The following is a 19,097-nucleotide window of genomic DNA, read 5'->3' as shown; positions in this document are numbered from 1 at the left end:
GTTGCTTACGTTACTAAAATTCTCATTTGATATATCTCACTAACAACAAATAAAAGGAAAAGTATCTTATTTCATGGAATCAACAGTAAGGTACGTTGACAATTCCAAATACTTTATCTAATCTGGATTGAATCCAATGGCTTACATGCTTTCTCAGAAGTTTACGAAACCTTTCTCCTTCAGGGACTCCACGGTCTCCTTGATGCTAACCTTCAAAGGTATGTAGTCTATGCCAAGGCTCTTTATTTTCTCCTTGGACACTTGATACGTCGGCATGTACGGATTTTCATCCACACACCTGTGCATATATAAGAGAAAAGCCTATTAGAAACCAGACACGGCTAGGACTGGGAATATTAATAATATATCTAGAGATGTTTTACCTTTCAGGGAGTGGGACATTTGGGTAAAGCTCATGCAGAATGCTAACAACGTCGGAGAAGTGAGCGACTCTCTCGACCATACAGTAACGTCCGTTAGCTGAAGGGACCTCAAATGCTTGAATGTGCGCATTGGCTACGTCTTTAACATAAACCCATCCGAAACTCACGTTGGGGAAAGTCTTTGCACCTGCTTATTATATAAAGACATGAACTCGAAACTGGTTCTCTTTTAACATTTGATAAAAAAGTGGTCAGATGAAGTGTTTTTCTTACCATTGATTAAGTTGAGTATAACAGCAGCACTCGTGTTCAGAGTTGGCTGTAAGAGAGGACCGATCACCATGGCTGGGTTAATAGTAACAATTTCTAAGCCTTTCTCTTTAGCGAGTTTCCAAGCAGCATCTTCGGCCAAGGTCTTGGATAGAACATACCACATCTGAGTCCAGTATAAAAAGCAGAACATATTTAGTTTTGAACTTAAAGAGCCTTACGTTAATTACAGGACAATGAAGCGACAACTAGTCGATAGTAGATGACAAGAAATAAAGTTTCATCATAATCTGAGTATGAGTCATGACCCAAAGTTTCAACAGACCTTAGAGGCCTCACAATGCTCAGGATCAGAGAACCAAGTTTCATCGACAGTTACATCAGGCGTGCATGGTTTTCCATTGTAATTAACAGCTGCCATGGAGGATGTCACAACAACCCTTTTAATGGAGGATGCTTTGGCGCACGAATTCAAAACGTTAAGTGTCCCCTTGACCGCAGGATCAATAAGTTCAACCTGAAATGATGATACAAAAGTTAAAGATCCAGACTAATCTACAAATTAAAACAAGCAAGTTTGAGGAGAAGATAGGAACCTGTGGGTCTTTGACATCAGTATAACAAGGGGACGCAGTGTGGAAAACTCCATGGCAGCCATCAATAGCAGAGTCGAAGGATCCTTCAACCAAAAGATCTGCTTTGAACAAATGAAGTCTCTCCTTCGCACCTTCCAGTGAAACTAAGTGTTGCGTCTTCTTCGGATCACCTAAAGATGTGAATCAATAAACTATTACAACTACGATTTTTGCATGCAGAGATAAGAAAATATTGTAAGGGATCATTCTTGGTGATTAATTGGTATAAAAAGCATCAATTTTTAAGATTGTAGCTTTGATCAAACAAGAGAGAAGCGAATATATGTGAGAGAGATAAGATAAGATAAGAGAAGAGAAGAGAAGAAGAGGGTACAGAACTGGGGTCTCGGACGGAAGCCTTAACGGTGTAGCCACGGCTGAGGAGGAACTTGACAAGCCACGAGGCGATGTAACCAGAGGCTCCTGTAACACACACCACTTTACCTTCACCACTGTTCGCCATTGTTCTCGAACCACGGAATAGTGTGCTGTTTGTCCCCTTTTGTGGTTTCTCTGTAACAGGAGAGGACCAAATGAGTGACCAGTGTGTCTTGTAGTAGTTAACTTTTATCTCGTGCCTCGTGTTTGAAATATTAAAAATAGGATATGTATTCAATAAATTTAATTTTTTTTTTTAATAAACCTTGTGAAAAACTTATTAAAACTTTATAAAAATCTTATAAAAACTTTGCAAATTCCTTAGAAAAACTTTATAAAAATCTTATAAAACTTTATAAAAACCTTATAAAAATCTTATTAAAATCTGATAAAAACCTTGTAAAAAGTGGTTTTAATTTGAGAATATCTGGCAGAAAAATCCATTTTTATAATTTTGGCGGAAAATTTTCTCGATTTTAGACGGAATTTTTTTTTTTTTTTTTTTGGCAGGAAAATTTTCAATTTTTTGGCGGAAATTTTTTTCTATTTTGGTGACTGCACATTCTTGCTGTCAGTCAAAAAGGGTAATTTAGTCATTTTATATATAAAGAGGGGTAGTTTTGAAAATGATCAACGTGGAGGAGTATTTTTGAAAAGGAATATGAAAAAAAGGTTTTTTAAAAATGATCCTAAAAATAGAAATAGTTTTGGTATATATAAAATAAATTTTAATTTGTGCTATTGCACGGGTACTTATTTAGTTTGGGTGTTATTGTTCAAAACATGATAATTGTTGGTTTTATTGTAATTGATTAAAAAACAAAATTGATTATAACAAACAATTAAGGATATTGAACCAAAGAAATCTCTTTTGCATGTGAGATACTAGTTAGTACTCCCTCTGTTTCACAAAAAGTGTCATTTTAACACATTTCACACGAATTAAGAAAACATTAAAATATACATATATGCTCTTATTTAATAAGTGTTTAATAGGTTAATTTAGTCATAGATTAAGAGTAAAACTATGAAATATAATGTAAGAAATGCATCCGGACATATTAGGCTATATAAAAGCAAAACAAAGAACTTGTGGTGTTGTAAGGACAGGGAAGAAGAGAAAGATAGGGAAGCCGTCATGAGTACTTCGGCAGGATCTGTGTTTAATTTATCAGTGGAGCCGTTTCTGCGGGCAAGTGAACCACGTTCTCTATTCCTCACGTTTTTCTCATGGGCACCATTAGAGATTTGAGCTCTTGCTCCTTTCTGTGAAGTTTCTAGTTTTTCTCTTAAATCTCTGATCCTCATTAGAAAAATATAATTACTAATTTATTGATAGAAAAATTAATAAATTTTTCGGTTCTAGCATGATTAGTTTATAGAGATTTACTGTGCATAAATTCAATTCAGAGATTCACTAAAAATTCGAGAATTAGAAATCAAAGTCTAGAAGATGATCACGAAGGAAGAAAGATCATCTGGGAAAATAGAGATCTGATGATGGAAAGAGACCATGATGATGATGACACTTGTTATTCTTGGTTGATTAGTTCTCACTAATAGAGAAAAATGTAATGTGTTTGCTAACCGAATAAACAAACCAAATACATAACTAAATCGATAATTAAGGATATTGAACCAAAAAAATCTCTTTTGCCTGTCACATACTAGTTAGTACTTCATGATCTGTTTCACAAAGAATGTCATTTTGACACATTTCACACAGATTAAAAAATATTAATATATAGATATATGCTCTTATTTAATAAGTGTTTAATAGGTTAATTTAGTCGTAGATTAAGGGTAAAACTATGAAATCTAATGTAAAAAATGCATCCGGACGTATCAAGCTATATAAATGCAAAGCAAAGAACTTGTGGTGTTGTATGGATAGGGAAGAATAGAAAGATAGGGAAGCCGTCATGAGTAATTCGATAGGAAATGTGTTCAATTTATCAGCGGAGCCGTTTCTGCCGACAAATGAACCACATTTTCTATTCCTCACGTTTTCCAATGGCTTTCCCCTCATGCGGGCACCATTAGAGATTTGAGCGCTTGGTCCTTTATGTGAAGCTTCTAGTTTTTCTCTCAAATCTCTGATCCTCATTGGAAAAATATAATTATTAATTTATCGATTATAAAATTAATAAATTTTTTGGTTCCAATATGATTAGTTTATAGATATTTACTGTAGATAAATTCAATTTAGAGATTCATAGAAAATTTGAGAATTGGGAATCAAAGTCTAGAAGATGATCACGAAGGAAGAAAGATCATCTAGGAGAATAGAGATCTGATGATGGAAAGAGATCATGATGATGATGATGATAAAATAACAAGCTTGTTACTTTTGGTTGATTAGTTCTCACTAATAGAGAAAAATGTTACATGTAATGTGTTTGCTAAACCGAATAAACAAACCAAATACATAACTAAACTGATAATTAAGGATATTAAACCGAAAAAATCTCTTTTGCCTTACACATATTAGTTAGTACTCCCTCTATTTCAGAAAGTGTGTCATTTTGACACATTTCACACAAATTAAGAAAACATTAAAATATACATATGCTCTTATTTAATACTCCCTCCGTTTCACAAAGAATGTCATTCTGGAAAAAAAAAATTGTTTCACAAAGAATGTCATTTTACATTTCTAATGAGTGTTTTAATGCTAAATTTACCCAAAACTATTTTTATTGAACTTAGATAATTAATTACTTATTAAATAAGGGCAAACATGTATAATTCAAACTTTTTTTAATTTGTGTGAAATGTGTCAAAATGACACTCTTTGTGAAACAGAGAGAGTAAGTTTTAATGGGTTAATTTAGTTATAGATTAAAGGTAAAACTATTAAATTTAATATAAAAGTGCATTGAAAATATAAAATGATGCATTGAAATGTAAAATGACACTCTATGTGAAACAAAAATAAAACACTAAAATGACACTAGCCCTGTTCTTTTGATGATCGCTGAACCAACGATAGCGACAAAAGAAAATCAATGTATTTTTGTTACTTTAAACACAAAATTGCATAAATTAATGATGATGATGTTTATAAAAAGTGACTCAGCAACTGTTTTCGGAACAATAACTGATCGTTTAATATTCCAGCGACAGTTATGATTTATTGCCATTCATTCGGCCGACTGTTTTAACTGTTCCGGCGACAGTTTTTAATCCCATAATAGTGTATTTTCTTGTCGCTGTTGATGGTTGGACGGTCATCAAAAGAACATGGTAACTCTTTAGAACATGGCAACTCTGTTTCACAAGATGGAGTATTTATCAACGTGATCTCTTTCTTTTCCCTTTCACATGCCGATGATGATTTTATTTGCCTTTTGCGTGATCGGCAATAATCGTTAGGTAGCAAATTGAGACTTTTTGTTGGTTACCAATTTCACTTTGACTTTTGACTTTAATAAACTCCTTTTGAAAGCTATGGTACAATATTTGAAGTTTTTTTTAAAAGCTGCTTACGTTACTAAAATTCTCATTTGATATCTCACCCAACAACAAATAAAAAGGAAAAGTATCTTATTTCATGGAACCAACAATAAGGTACGAGAACTGATAGCATACAAAATCTCTCCCTTGAAGGTTCGTTGACATATTCCAAATATTATATTTTTTGGTATAGTGTTCCAAATACTTTATCCAATGGCTCACATCTTTCTCAAAAGTGTACGAAACCTTTCTCCTTCAAGGACTCCACGGTCTCCTTGATGCTAACCTTCAAGGGTACGTAGTCTATGCCAAGGCTCTTTATTTTTTCCTTCGACACTTGATATGTCGGCGCGTACGGATTCTCATCCTCACACCTGTGCATATATGAGACAAAAGCCTATTAGAAACCAGACACGACCAGGACTGGACCGGTTAATATATTTAGAGATGTTATTACTTTTCAGGGAGTGGGACATTTGGGTAAAGCTCATGCAGAATGCTAACCATCTCGGAGTAGTGAGCGACTCTCTCGACCATACAGTAACGTCCGTTAGCTGAAGGGACCTCAAATGCTTGGATGTGCGCATTGGCTACGTCCTTAACATTAACCCATCCGAAACTCACGTTGGGGAAAGTCTTTGCACCTGCTTATTATATAAAGACATGAACTCGAAACTGGTTCTCTTTTAACATTTGATAAAAAGGGTCATAAGAATCATTCAAAAGGGGAAGTGTTTTGTTTACCATTTATTAAGTTGAGTATAGTAGCAGCACTCGTGTTCAGAGTTGGCTGTAAGAGAGGACCGATCACCATGGCTGGGTTAATAGTAACAATTTCTAAGCCTTTCTCTTTAGCGAGTTTCCAAGCAGCATCTTCCGCCAAGGTCTTGGATAGAACATACCACATCTGAGTCCAGTATAAAAAGCAGAACCAATTTAGTTTTGCACTTAAAGAGCCTAGCATTACAGCAAAATGAAGGGACAACTAGTCGATAGTAGATGACAACAATAATCGAATATGAGTCATCATGGCTCAAAGTTTCAACACACCTTAGAGGCCTCACAAAGCTCAGGATCAGAGAACCAAGTTTCATCGACAGTTACATCCGGGGTGCGTGGTTTTCCGTTGCAATTAACAGCTGCCATGGAGGAGGTCACAACAACCCTTTTAACCGATGAAGCTTTTGCGCATGAATTCAAAACGTTAAGTGTCCCCTTGACTGCAGGATCAATAAGTTCAACCTGAAATGGGGATAGTAAAGTTAAGATCCAAACTAATCCACAAAGCAAGCAAGTTTGAGGATAAGATAAGAACCTGTGGGTCTTTTACATCAAAATAACAAGGGGAGGCAGTGTGGAAAACTCCATGGCAGCCATCAATAGCAGAGTCGAAAGATCCTTCAACCAAAAGATCTGCTTTGAACAAGTGAAGTCTCTCCTTTGCACCTTCCAGTGAGAGTAAGTGTTGCGTCTTCTTCGGATCACCTAAAGATGTGAATCAACAAACTATTACAACTACGATTTGTGCATGTAGAGATAAGTAAACCACGAGACCATTCTTGGTGATAAATTGGTATAAGAAAGCATCAATTTTTATGATTCTTCACACTAATACAAATTAGGATCCAAATCTAGTGATCCACAGACTTAACTGAGATAGTGTTAGAACCTTAAAGCGAAGCAAATATATATGTGAGAGAGAGAAGAGAAGAGAAGTGAAGAGAAGAGAGAGGGTACAGAACTGGGGTCTCGGACGGAAGCCTTAACGGTGTAGCCACGGCTGAGGAGGAAATGAACGAGCCAGGAGGCGATGTAACCAGAGGCTCCTGTAACACACACCACTTTACCTTCACCACTGTTTGCCATTGTTCTCGAACCACGGATTTGTGTTCTGTCTGTCTCCTTTTCTTGTTTCTCTGTAACCAAATGAATGACCAATTTGTAACTTATACCAGAATTTCTTTATCTGGTGCTTTGTATTCTAAATAAAAATAAGATATGTACAGATTTATATTCGAAAAGTTAATAATTTTTTTCTGTTCCAAGTTATGTAAGTGTAATTTTATAGACAAAATTCGATAATATAATAAAATAATTTTTTTAATGTAGATATATAGTTTCATCAATACTATAAATTCATAATTATATAAAATTTTCTATATATACATTTAAAATGTTTGGTGAGTATGACTCGTGTGTTATTTATACTGTATCCGAAAATTTTGGTGTTATGTTCAACTTGAACAGTTCAAGACAAATGATAACTACTACTTATGTTTCACTAAAAATGTCATTTTAGCATTTTTCACATAGATTAAGAAAAATAAACAAATTTCATTTTTCATATTAGTTTCTAATTAATAAGCTGAAATAGTAAGAATAAAAAAAAAATATAAAGTCTTAAAACTGCATTAGAAACACAAACCGATACTCTTTGTGAAACAAGATTAAAACCTTAAAATGACACTCTTTGTGAAACGAGAGTATTATTTTCTTGTAATTAATAAAAAAACATTGATTATAAAGATTAAATCTTATTTTTAAATATATATTTTAAAAAGTTACCAAACTAGAAAAATATCTCTATTAATTATTAATTTATCGATAGAAAATAAAAATAGATTTTCTTTTTCGACATGATTAATTTATAGAGATTTTACTGTTAAAATTTTCATTTAAGATATTCACCAAGAATGAAAGTCTAGAAGATAGAAGGATCATCTTGGAAAACTGGGATCTAATGATGGAAAGTGATGATGATGACACCACAAAAGAGATGAGGAAGATAATTGTTATTTTTCGTTGATTAAGATATTGAATGGTTACTAGTTTTTAATTGGATTTTGGTTTTATATTGTTTGAAACTTTTTTTTTTACCATTCAAGATTTTTAAAAGTTGGATTCCCAAAAGTTAGGGAAACTAGTTTGAGATTTTTTTGGAAAAATTTTCTATTCAATGTTTTCTTAGTTTATTAATTTTGAAATATACTGCAAAAACCAAAAAACAAATTTTCAAAAACCAAAATCCAAAAACTAAAATTTAAAAGGTAAAAACCAATGAAAATTCTGTTGCCATTTATAGCCTAATTCTCGTCTAGCTAATAGAGAAAGTGTTACATGTAATGTGTTTGCTTTGTTCAAAAATAAATAAATAATGTGTTTGCTAAACCAACTAAACAAACCGAATACATAACTAACCCGATAATTAAAGAAATTGAACCAAAGGAATCTCTTCTCCCTGTCACGTAGTTATCAACTTTATTTGCCTTTTGCGTGGTCGGCGATAATCGTTAGGTAGGCAATTGAGACTTGTTGTTGGTAATCAATTTCAGTCGGACTCTACTCAATTCCTTTTGAAACTACTGTATATGGTACAATTTCTAAGTTTTTTTAAAAGCTGCTTACGTTACTAAAATTCTCATTTGATATCTCACCCAACAACAAATAAAAAGGAAAAGTATCTTATTTCATGGAGCCAATAAAACGTACGAGAACTGAGAGCATACTAATCTCTCCCTTGAAGGTTCGTTGACATGTTCCAATATTATATTTTTTTAGGTAGTGTTCCAAATACTTTATCTAATCTGGACTGACTCCAATGGCTCACATCACATGCTTTCTCAAAAGTGCACGAAACCTTTCTCTTTCAGGGACTCCACGGTCTCCTTGATGCTAACCTTCAAGGGCACGTAGTCTATGCCAAGGCTCTTTATTTTCTCCTTGGAAACTTGATATGTCGACGCGTGCGGATTCTCATCCACACACCTGTGCATATATGAGACAAAAGCCTATTAGAAACCAGACACGACCAGGACTGGACCGGTTAATATAATTTAGAAATGTTTTACCTTTCAGGGAGTGGGACATTTGGGTAAAGCTCATGCAGAATGCTAACAAGCTCGGAGTAGTGAGCGACTCTCTCGACCATACAGTAACGTCCGTTAGCTGAACCGACCTCAAATGCTTGAATGTGCGCATTGGCTACGTCCTTAACATTAACCCATCCGAAACTCGAGTTGGGAAAGGTCTTTGCACCTGCTTATTATATAAAGACATGAACTCAAACTGGTTCTCTAGCACTTGATAAAAAGAGTCATACGAATCATTTAAAAGGGGAAGTGCTTTGCTTACCATTTATTAAGTCGAGTATAGCAGCAGCACTCGTGTTCAGAGTTGGCTGTAAGAGAGGACCGATCACCATTGCAGGGTTAATAGTAACGATTTCTAAGCCTTTCTCTTTAGCGAGTTTCCAAGCAGCTTCTTCGGCCAAGGTCTTGGATAGAACATACCACATCTGAAGCCAGTACAAAAAGCAGAACATATTTAGTTTTTGAACTTGAAGAGCCTAACATTACAGGACAATGAAGGGACAACTAGTCTTATAGTAGATGACAACAATAATCGAATCTGAGTCATGGCTCAAAGTTTCAACAGACCTTAGAGGCCTCACAAAGCTCAGGAGTGGAGAACCAAGTTTCATCAACAGTTACATCAGGCGTGCGTGGTTTACCATTTAAAGTAACAGCTGCCATGGAGGAGGTAACAACAACCCTTTTAAGCGAGGATGATTTGGCGCATGAATTCAAAACGTTAAGTGTCCCCTTGACTGCAGGATCAATAAGTTCAACCTGAAACGGGGGATACAAAAGTTAAAGATTAAATCAACCCACAATGTAAAAAGAAAGCAAGTATGAGGATAAGATAAAGAACCTGTGGGTCTTTGACATCATGATAAAAAGGGGAAGCAGTGTGGAAAACTCCTTCACAGCCATCAATAGCAGAGTCGAAAGATCCTTCAACCAAAAGATCTGCTTTGAACAAATGAAGTCTCTCCTTTGCACCTTCCAGCGAGACTAAGTGTTGCGTCTTCTTCGGATCACCTAAAGATGTGAATCAACAAACTATTATAAACTATGATTTGTGCATGCACAGATAAGAGAATCAAAGGATCATTCTTGGTGATAAACTGGTATTTAAAAAGCATCCATTTTTAAGATTGCAGCTTTGATTAAACAAGATCAGGATCCAAATCTAGTCACAGTACAGACTTAATAGAAAATAGTGTTAGAACCCTAAAGCGAATAAAATGTGAGAGATAAGAGAAGAGAAGAGAGAGAGGGTACGGAACTGGGGTCTCGGACGGAAGCCTTAACGGTGTAGCCACGGCTGAGGAGGAACTTGACGAGCCAGGAGGCGATGTAACCAGAGGCTCCTGTAACACACACCACTTTACCTTCACCAGTGTTCGCCATAGTTCTCAAAATCACGATTTGTGTGCTCTCTTTTGGTTTCTGTGTAAAGAGGAAGGGGACCAAATGAATGACCAATTTGTAAGTTTCCTTTATTTGGTGTTTTGCCTGGTTCCTATTTTATAAGCTTTGGGTGATTTCTTTCCCCTTATTGTTTTGTTTACTGATGGCCGGCGTAAAAAAAGGTTAGGTGGCGTTGAGTACAGACAGACTTGGTGTTGGTTACCAAATTCAATTTCACTTATCATTCCTTTTACTTTTAGAAACAGCAAACTAAGAATAAAAACCTCACAAACTAAATCATAATCCTCTGTAAATAATATTTAAGGTGGAAATTTCGGAAAGGACGTGTTTCTTTTTTATTTCTTTACATTAAAGAAACTGTATCATATGCTATTATGAAAAGTCGCATGTATTAGTAGACTTTTTATATGACACAACTAAAATACTTTGAACATATTGTTACTTTGATTTTGGTTTCATTTTATTACTAATCTGAATAGTGAATACAACTACGAACTTCTTGGTCTCTTCAAAGTACACGCCTTCCAACGGTGCCCATAAGTGATAACGTGCAATCGCCAAAAGCATATATGGACTCCAATGTGCTGCAGCAACGATAGTAGATAAGATTTGAACGAAAGCTCCTAGCTTTTGTGGCTCATAATTGGGCACAACTATGGCCAATGGTTGCTGGTCCTCTCTGCTTATGCCCACCAACTAATGCAACACCCCCTCCAAACTGCAATACAACTCTGGAACTAGATGTAAAAACTTAAATTTTCACTTATGCTTAACTTGGGTTCTGTCAATTTGAAGCTAGTTTTGAATTTGAACTTCCAAGATTTAGGAGACTTACAATCACCCAAAGTTGTGACGTAGATAAATGATTTTTGATGCTGCTTTTTCCTTAATCTCTGTTACTTATCCACCATGAACAGAGCACAAGCTCTGAAACCCTACACTCCACAATGATCTCTCCAGATAACAAACTATTCTCTATGTTTCTTCACACCTACGTGACTCTAATCTTCCACTTCAGTTCTTCACCTGCCAGCACACAATATCTCATGCTTCTTCACGCCTTTCTTACTCATCATCTTACATGCCTTAGAGAACCTACCACTTGAATATATATCTCTTTGAAAGTTTTACTCTCTTCTTTTCCAAACGCCACCGACCATGCAGCCCACACCACTAATTACCATATGTTTTCAGGAGACTAATTTACTCACATATCCACGCCAAGTAAATCAGAAGCCACATTATACTCTCATCCCATCAATGATTATTAAAAAAAAAATCAAGAGAAAATAATATCAATTCTAGTCGAATAAATTGTATGAGACAAAGTGTTACATGTAATGCGTTTGCTAAACCGAACAAACAAACCGAATACATAACTAAACAGATAATTAAAGATATTGAACCAAAGGAATATCTTCTTCCTGTATTTATCAACTTTTGGTGATTTCTTTTCCCTTTCACATGTGCAATGATGATTTTATTTGCCTTTTGCGTGGTCGGCGATAATCGTTAGGTAGCTAGTTGAGACTTCTTGTTGGTTATCAATTTCAGTTTGACTTTAGTAAATTCCTTTTGAAACTATGTTACAATTTCAAAGTTTTTTAAAAAGCTGCTTAGTACTTACGTTACTAAAATTCTCATTTGATATCTCACCCCAACAACAAATAAAAGGAAAAGTATCTTATTTCATTGAACGAACAATAAGGTACGAGAACTGAGAGCATACTAATATCCCCTTGAAGGTTCGTTGACATGTTCCAAATTTCCAAATATTATATTTTTGGGAATAGTGTTCCAAATACATTATCTAATCTGGATTGAATCCAATGGCTCACAAGTTTTCTCAAAAGTGTACGAAACCTTTCTCCTTCAAGGACTCCACGGTCTCCTTGATGCTAACCTGCAAGGGCACGTAGTCTATGCCAAGGCTCTTTATTTTCTCCTTGGACACTTGATATGTGGGCGCGTGCGGATTCTCATCCACACACCTGTGCATATATGAGACAAAACCGTATTAGAAACCAGACACGACCAGGACTGGACAAGTTTATAATATATGTAGAGATGATTTTACCTTTCAGGGAGTGGGACATTTGGGTAAAGCTCATGCAGAATGCTAACCACCTCGGAGTAATGAACGACTCTCTCGACCAAACAGTAACGTCCGTTAGCTGAAGGGACCTCAAATGCTTGGATGTGCGCATTGGCTACGTCCTTAACATTAACCCATCCGAAACTCGCGTTGGGAAAGGTCTTTGCACCTGCTTATTATATAAAGACATGAACTCGAAATTGGTTCTCTTTTAACATTTGATAAAAAGGGTCATAAGAATCATTCAAAAGGGGAAGTGCTTTGCTTACCATTTATTAGGTTGAGTATAGCAGCAGCACTCGTGTTCAGAGTTGGCTGTAAGAGAGGACCGATCACCATAGCAGGGTTAATAGTAACGATTTCTAAGCCTTTCTCTTTAGCGAGTTTCCAAGCAGCATCTTCCGCCAAGGTCTTGGATAGAACATACCACATCTGAGTCCAGTATAAAAAGCAGAACCTATTTAGTTTTGCACTTAAAGAGCCTAGCATTACAGCACAATGAAGGGACAACTAGTCGATAGTAGATGACAAGTGACAACAATAATCGAATATGAGTCATCATGGCTCAAAGTTTCAACACACCTTAGAGGCCTCACAAAGCTCAGGATTGGAGAACCAAGTTTCATCGACAGTTACATCGGGCGTGCATGGTTTTCCGTTGTAACAAACAGCTGCCATGGAGGAGGTCACAACAACCCTTTTAACCGAAGATGCTTTGGCGCATGAATTCAAAACGTTAAGTGTCCCCTTGACAGCAGGATCAATAAGTTCAACCTGAAACCGGGATATAAAAGTTAAAGATCAAATCAACCCACAAAGTAAAAAAGCAAGCTAGTATGAAGATAAGATAAAAGAACCTGTGGGTCTTTGACATCAATATAAAAAGGGGAAGCAGTGTGGAAGACTCCTTGACAGCCATCAATAGCAGAGTCAAAAGATCCTTCAACCAAAAGATCTGCTTTGAACAAATGAAGTCTCTCCTTTGCACCTTCCAGTGAAACTAAGTGTTGCGTCTTCTTCGGATCACCTAAAGATGTGAATCAACAAACTATTAGTCTATTACAACTATGATTTGTGCATGATGAGAGAGAAGATTCACACTAATACAATCAGGAGCCAAATCTAGTCACAGTAGAGACTTAATTGAAAATAGTGTTAGAACCCTAAAGCGAATAAAATGTGAGGGAGATAAAAGATAAGAGAAGAGAAGAGAGAGGGTACGGAACTGGGGTCTCGGACGGAAGCCTTAACGGTGTAGCCACGGCTGAGGAGGAACTTTACGAGCCACGAGGCGATGTAACCAGAGGCCCCTGTAACACATACCACTTTACCTTCACCAGTGTTCGCCATAGTTCTCAAAATCACGATTTGTGTGCTCTGTTTTGGTTTCTGTGTAAGCAGGAGGAAGGGGACCAAAAGAATGACCAATGTGTGAGTTTCCTTTATTTGGTGTTTGCTTGGGTTCCAATTTATAAGCTTTGCGCGATTTCTTTCCCCTTACTGATGATTTTATTTGCATTTTTTTTTTTGTGGTCGGCATAAATGGTTAGGTGGCGAATGCAGACTTGTCAGTTACCAAATTCAGTTTCACTTACCATTCCTTTTACTTTTAGAAACAGTAAGAATCATAATTTGAGAAAAGACGTTTTTATTTTTATTTCTTTACAATAAAGAAACTATCATATGCTATCATGAAAAGTCGCATGTATTTGTAGACTTATATGACACAACTAAAATACTTTGAACATATTGTTATGTACTTTGATTTTGATTCCTCCCTTGGTGTCTTCGAAGTACACGTCTTCCAACGGTGCCCATACGTGATAACATGCAATCGTCAAAAGCATATATGGACTCCAATGTGCTGCAGCAACGATAGTAGATAAGATTTGAACGAAAGCTCCTAGCTTTTGTGGCTCATAATTGGGCACAACTGATGCCCACCGCATTAACTGATGCTATCTCTGATTATGCAAGTGCAACACCCTCCAACTGCTATCCAACTCTGGAACTAGATGTATAAAAACTTAAATTTCCACTTATGCTTAATTAGGAACTTCACATCACCAACACCAGTGTAAACTGTTGCAAGTCTTGTAAAGTTTGTCTCATCCACACATCACACCGCAGCCTTGACAAATGTGTTTTATCTCATCAATCTCACATTATTTAGGCTGTCCCCTTCACACATCAGACATGATTCAGTTTGAACACAAAAACTGCACAAGTTGTTGTTTCTCTTTGAACAGAGCACAAGCTCTGAACCCTACACTCCACAATTATCTCTCTATATACCTCTAACAAACTATTCTCTATGTTTCTTCTTCACACGTAACTCTAATCTTCCACTTCAGTTCTTCACGTGCCAGCACACTCATGCTTCTTTACGCCTTTCTTACTCATCATCTTACATTACATGCCTTAGAGAACCTATCACTTGAATATATCTCTTTTGAAAATTGTACTCTCTTTTCCAAACGCCGCCGACTATGCAGCCCACACCACTAACATTGCCTCCTTTCTTCTTCTTCTTCAACATAATTACCATATTTTTTCAGGAGACTAATTTATTCACATATATCCACGCCAAGTAAATCAAAAGCCACATTATACTCTCATCCCATCATTGATTATAAAAAAAAAAACTCAAGAGAAAAATAATACTCAATTCTAGTCGAATAAATTGTATGAGACAAAGAGTCACAAGGTCTTGTCGTCTCTACCATCCCAAACCCCACACCTTACACAATGGTGTGGCCCACAACATTAAAAAACTAGCTGCTGTACAGATGATATTAATTAAGGGAAGTAGTTGGGAAGCTTTTCAGGTGCAATTTATTTACAGATACACACTCACTTCCTTCCCAACCTAACCAAATGGGCCTCGTGCTTTGCTGCTGCTGTTACTTCCGCTGCTTTGTTAGCGGCTTCACGCTTCATTGCCCTCTTTGCACGTCTTCCTGTTGTGCTTGCAGTCTTCACCTGCTTTTCCTTAGGCTCACTTGAGGATGACCCAGAACTGGAACTGGAACTAGAACTAGAACCACTGTATCTCTGGACTGGCCTGGCTTCTTGACGCCCGGATCTGACAAAACCATTGCCACCCCATCTCCTATTTCCTATGCGAAGACTTGCGCCGTGCAAATAAAACTCGTCAAGGTCATCATCTTCATCCTCGTAGTCACAAGGAATGTCAAAATCATCATTGTAACCATGGCTGTAGGACGCCTGTTCCATCACATCCAATGGTACAAACCATGAGGCTCTCAGGAGAAGGCATACACTCTCCTCAAACAGAAAATCTTCAATGCTGCATAGAAATACAACAGAGAATTTACAAGAAGGCACAGAAAACTCCAAACTCTATGGTGCCAGAACATGTGGACAGATTATATAACCAAAAAAGAATGAGAAAAGAGTCTGATAAAGCAAATGGACTAACATGATGCAATATGTACATAACGAAGGAAACTCACCTGCCATCGAGAGCCCGGTGGACACTGAGAAAATCAAACGGATTCTTACATTGTGGGCATGTAGGACTCTCTTTGCAACTCGCCCAACGAAGTATGCACGTCACACTGGATAGATAGAAATTAATTATTCCTTTTAAAAAACCAAAGGAGAAAGTCAGTTTATAGGTAGGCATATAGAATCAAACAAAACATAAAAAGTTGTCAAGAGGTACACAGGTTAAACCTATATATAACCAAGCTATACAATATGTTCATACTAGAGACTACAATTTTAAACCAAAAGTGAAACCCAAGCAGATATACATAAATCTATAACTTCAAAGAAACGTTCTAACAAGAATACCAGTAAGTATGTTCACAGCCTTTGACCATAGCAGTTTCTTGAAGAGGAATATCACTCAAGCAAATTGCACAACAGCCACCATGATTCCCGAAACTCGGCTCGTGGATCATCACTTCCTGGATCTGCTTGTTGTCCTGAACAACGTTCAGATAAAACATCCATGAATTATACCTCCCCATATACAAAGAACCCACGAAGGAAATCATCTTAAAGAGTTATGTTAAGCAAATACATGGAACATCAGTAGCAAATTAAGCATCAAACCACTCCACATTTTAAACCTGAAGAGCCCTAATCGTCCAATTCGAAATCAAACACACAATAAGGCACAAAAAGATCCAAACTTTACGAAACCCTAACATTTCCAGAGCAAAGACTAGACATTTCTACAGAGAAGAAGAAGCATCATCAGATGGAATCAGCTCCCAACTCACGAAGCCAAGACCCACCCACAAAGCAATAACAATAATTTTTATTTTCGAGACTCGCAGAGATAAATTAAATTAGGGTAGAGAATAAAAACCTGATCTTTCAGAGCCAGTTCCTGGATACCGTCGATCACTTGCTGCTCAGACACGATCTCGGCGACGGAACTCATGGCGGCGAATGTAAATTAATTTTTCTGAGTGTAGAGAGAAACGAAAAGATTGGGTAGTAGATGAGAAAAAAAGAGAGATGCTCTTCGAAAAACCAATTCGTCGAGAATAAGGAGACCTTAATCTGACGGAGAATTATAGAGAGAGAGAGTGGTGGAGGAGGAGGAACAGAGAATGATTCGATGAGAATGATTCGATATACCCTCAAGAACAAAAGTTACATTAACGACGAAGAGGCCAAACCTTCTTGCTCATCCAGAAGTTCAATAACAGTTTAATAACACCTATAGTCTCGCGACAGGTGGGATAACGAAAACGACGTAGTATCCCGCGACATTGGCAAATTATGCATCATCTGTAGGAGATATTATAAAACATCATCTGTTGGATTTTTTTTTTAATTTTGTTATTTGTTAATATTATGTTTATGTTGTATCATTCATTTATATGTTATATAATATAGTACTATACAGTGAATTCTGATTTATATTAAAGTACTAATAGGTAGGCCTGAAAACTATTACTGATACCCGTATTGGATCCATTTTTCGGTTTGTACCCGTCCCGAAAAAAGGTACCCGCAACTTTAGGGTCGAATGAAGGGTATAATAATTATATTATCCATGGATAATGATCGAGTATCAGATATTAATTTAATTTCTCGTTACCCGTTTTATTACCCGACTCATAAATACACGTTAATATTTTATAGAATAATGTTACCAGCGTGAGGAAATATTTATGTAAATTTAAATTTGTTTGTTACAAATAATAGTAGAAAATTTCTTAATTCTATACATTTTATAAAATCATATATTTAATTTACTTAAGGTCATACTCTGATTTCGATCCGTAGTTGGTACTACTATTTTGGTTTGGTGCAATATCAAATTTGTTAATTATACATTCGGTAAAGCCAAAAAAATCTAATAAAACATGTATTGACCTGTGATTTAATATTACAAATTGATGTGGTCGTGTTTAGAGATCTTAATATACCAAATTTACAAATTGAATTTATTGGTATAACATGTTGTATATTAATTTTATAGGTGAAAATTACAATTAGGTTATGTATATTATCAATATTATACACTTAGTATTATTTATATAGTGAATATTGTGTATAAACAATTAAGTTTTAGCCAATTAAAAGTTTGTTATTATTTCCTAAGATTTATGAGACAATAAATAGAGTTAATCATCTCATTATATTAAATTATATATATCAAATCCTCCGAAATTTTGAATTAATTTGTGAATGAGCGAACTCTTTTAGAAAATAAACTCATCAATTGTAAAAAAATTGCTAAAATAAAAAAAATTGTAACCTGTACTTTTTAGATAGTGGAGGTTTAATAGTTTTCTGTGGATAATTATTTTTATTTTTATTTCGAATGATCAAAATTAAAAGAGTATATCTATAATGAGTATATCTTGACTGAAGAATATTTCATTCTAGATAGTTAGCACATGGAAATATATAGATAGTTACCCATGCTATACATTCTATAATCTTTTACATTTCATTTACTTAGTTTCATACTCTAATTTCAACCCGTTTTGGCTACATGATACAATGTTCAAATCCGTGAATCATATAAATTTGGTAAAATCCTAAAAATAAAACAAAACCTGTATTGAAGCGGTCATGTTTAAAAATCTCGATTTAACTTTTTGATTTATCTTTTAGTTATATATATTTATTAAATAAAATATAATATTTGTGATTCCTTAGATTTTAATAAAATGTCTCTGCGTCGATGTGCATTGCAAACAAATATTTAATAAATTAGATATAATATTTTATATTTTAAAATATAAGCAATGTTGTATCTTAGTTTTAAGATATATATGTCATTATTAAATGATTTAGGATGCATATATTTAATCTTAGTTTTATAAATAAAATTAAGTTTTATAATTGTATTTAATAGTTTATTATTGTTTCCTAAAATTTCTGAAACAATAAATAAAATCTGTTAAAACAATTTCAAAAATATTGAGCTATAAAAAATAAAATCGTTTTATAAGATTTATTATTGTTCTAAAATATTATTGAAAAATATTTATAATATATTTACGTGAATCGATTAAGATTTTACATAATCAATATTTTTTTCTGATTTTATAAGTTTTTTTGAGTTGAAAGATAAAAAGAAAATAATTAATTAACACTAAAAATAACTATA

General features: G+C 35.2%; 5 protein-coding genes across 6 annotated transcripts; all 5 read right to left on the bottom strand.

Moving 5' to 3' along the window:
• Positions 1–50: 50 nt before the first annotated feature.
• Positions 51–1,865, bottom strand: LOC104770306 (phenylacetaldehyde reductase-like). The gene is made up of 6 exons (XM_010494709.3): positions 1,628–1,865; positions 1,250–1,419; positions 979–1,170; positions 657–819; positions 384–570; positions 51–298 (listed from the first exon to the last, which is right to left on the bottom strand). The coding sequence occupies exons 1-6, from the start codon at positions 1,749–1,751 to the stop codon at positions 154–156; spliced, it is 981 nt and encodes a 326-aa protein (XP_010493011.2). The 5' UTR covers positions 1,752–1,865; the 3' UTR covers positions 51–153.
• A 3,330-nt stretch (positions 1,866–5,195) lies between these two features.
• Positions 5,196–7,297, bottom strand: LOC104770304 (phenylacetaldehyde reductase). The gene is made up of 6 exons (XM_010494706.3): positions 6,865–7,297; positions 6,438–6,607; positions 6,173–6,364; positions 5,867–6,029; positions 5,580–5,766; positions 5,196–5,496 (listed from the first exon to the last, which is right to left on the bottom strand). The coding sequence occupies exons 1-6, from the start codon at positions 6,986–6,988 to the stop codon at positions 5,352–5,354; spliced, it is 981 nt and encodes a 326-aa protein (XP_010493008.1). The 5' UTR covers positions 6,989–7,297; the 3' UTR covers positions 5,196–5,351.
• A 1,270-nt stretch (positions 7,298–8,567) lies between these two features.
• LOC104770305 (phenylacetaldehyde reductase-like) lies at positions 8,568–10,761 on the bottom strand. The gene is made up of 6 exons (XM_010494707.3): positions 10,251–10,761; positions 9,833–10,002; positions 9,559–9,750; positions 9,254–9,416; positions 8,971–9,157; positions 8,568–8,887 (listed from the first exon to the last, which is right to left on the bottom strand). The coding sequence occupies exons 1-6, from the start codon at positions 10,372–10,374 to the stop codon at positions 8,743–8,745; spliced, it is 981 nt and encodes a 326-aa protein (XP_010493009.1). The 5' UTR covers positions 10,375–10,761; the 3' UTR covers positions 8,568–8,742.
• Positions 10,762–12,063: 1,302 nt separating this feature from the next.
• LOC104770303 (phenylacetaldehyde reductase) lies at positions 12,064–14,308 on the bottom strand. 2 transcript variants are annotated; one of them, XM_010494705.3, is made up of 6 exons: positions 13,717–14,308; positions 13,348–13,517; positions 13,073–13,264; positions 12,760–12,922; positions 12,473–12,659; positions 12,064–12,386 (listed from the first exon to the last, which is right to left on the bottom strand). In XM_010494705.3, exons 1-6 carry the CDS (start codon positions 13,838–13,840, stop codon positions 12,242–12,244), a joined length of 981 nt encoding a protein of 326 aa, XP_010493007.1. In that variant the 5' UTR covers positions 13,841–14,308; the 3' UTR covers positions 12,064–12,241. The 2 variants fall into 2 exon arrangements, with proteins under 2 accessions (XP_010493007.1, XP_010493006.1); XM_010494704.3 differs by having other exon boundaries at positions 12,473–12,662; positions 13,717–14,173.
• Positions 14,309–15,136: 828 nt separating this feature from the next.
• LOC104770302 (uncharacterized) lies at positions 15,137–17,246 on the bottom strand. Its single transcript, XM_010494702.2, has 4 exons — positions 16,833–17,246; positions 16,310–16,443; positions 15,967–16,071; positions 15,137–15,800 (listed from the first exon to the last, which is right to left on the bottom strand). Exons 1-4 carry the CDS (start codon positions 16,905–16,907, stop codon positions 15,344–15,346), a joined length of 771 nt encoding a protein of 256 aa, XP_010493004.1. The 5' UTR covers positions 16,908–17,246; the 3' UTR covers positions 15,137–15,343.
• Positions 17,247–19,097: the final 1,851 nt, after the last annotated feature.

The sequence above is a fragment of the Camelina sativa genome, chromosome 20 (assembly GCF_030686135.1).
Source record: "Camelina sativa cultivar CO46 ecotype springtype chromosome 20, ASM3068613v1".
Classification (NCBI taxonomy): domain Eukaryota; kingdom Viridiplantae; phylum Streptophyta; class Magnoliopsida; order Brassicales; family Brassicaceae; genus Camelina; species Camelina sativa.
Note: the sequence above shows the minus strand (reverse complement) of the source record. Positions and strands in the feature narration are given on the sequence as shown.

What these genes read in the sequence shown, in the direction of transcription:
- LOC104770306 (XM_010494709.3), bottom strand. Translation starts at nt 1,751, where the DNA reads ATGGCGAACAGTGGTGAAGGTAAAGTGGTGTGTGTTACAGGAGCCTCT. An exon ending in CTGATGTCAAAGACCCACAG is followed by an intron (nt 1,171 to 1,249) that starts GTTCCTATCTTC and finishes TCATCATTTCAG; the next exon opens with GTTGAACTTATTGATCCTGC. An exon ending in TATACTCAACTTAATCAATG is followed by an intron (nt 571 to 656) that starts GTAAGAAAAACA and finishes TATAATAAGCAG; the next exon opens with GTGCAAAGACTTTCCCCAAC.
- LOC104770304 (XM_010494706.3), bottom strand. Translation starts at nt 6,988, where the DNA reads ATGGCAAACAGTGGTGAAGGTAAAGTGGTGTGTGTTACAGGAGCCTCT. An exon ending in TTGATGTAAAAGACCCACAG is followed by an intron (nt 6,365 to 6,437) that starts GTTCTTATCTTA and finishes TCCCCATTTCAG; the next exon opens with GTTGAACTTATTGATCCTGC. An exon ending in TATACTCAACTTAATAAATG is followed by an intron (nt 5,767 to 5,866) that starts GTAAACAAAACA and finishes TATAATAAGCAG; the next exon opens with GTGCAAAGACTTTCCCCAAC.
- LOC104770305 (XM_010494707.3), bottom strand. Translation starts at nt 10,374, where the DNA reads ATGGCGAACACTGGTGAAGGTAAAGTGGTGTGTGTTACAGGAGCCTCT. An exon ending in GGCTTCCGTCCGAGACCCCA is followed by an intron (nt 10,003 to 10,250) that starts GTTCCGTACCCT and finishes TCACATCTTTAG; the next exon opens with GTGATCCGAAGAAGACGCAA. An exon ending in ATGATGTCAAAGACCCACAG is followed by an intron (nt 9,751 to 9,832) that starts GTTCTTTATCTT and finishes CCCCCGTTTCAG; the next exon opens with GTTGAACTTATTGATCCTGC.
- LOC104770303 (XM_010494704.3), bottom strand. Translation starts at nt 13,840, where the DNA reads ATGGCGAACACTGGTGAAGGTAAAGTGGTATGTGTTACAGGGGCCTCT. An exon ending in TATACTCAACCTAATAAATG is followed by an intron (nt 12,663 to 12,759) that starts GTAAGCAAAGCA and finishes TTATATAATAAG; the next exon opens with CAGGTGCAAAGACCTTTCCC. An exon ending in AATGTCCCACTCCCTGAAAG is followed by an intron (nt 12,387 to 12,472) that starts GTAAAATCATCT and finishes ATATATGCACAG; the next exon opens with GTGTGTGGATGAGAATCCGC.
- LOC104770302 (XM_010494702.2), bottom strand. Translation starts at nt 16,907, where the DNA reads ATGAGTTCCGTCGCCGAGATCGTGTCTGAGCAGCAAGTGATCGACGGT. An exon ending in AACTGGCTCTGAAAGATCAG is followed by an intron (nt 16,444 to 16,832) that starts GTTTTTATTCTC and finishes AACGTTGTTCAG; the next exon opens with GACAACAAGCAGATCCAGGA. An exon ending in CACCGGGCTCTCGATGGCAG is followed by an intron (nt 15,801 to 15,966) that starts GTGAGTTTCCTT and finishes ATTTCTATGCAG; the next exon opens with CATTGAAGATTTTCTGTTTG.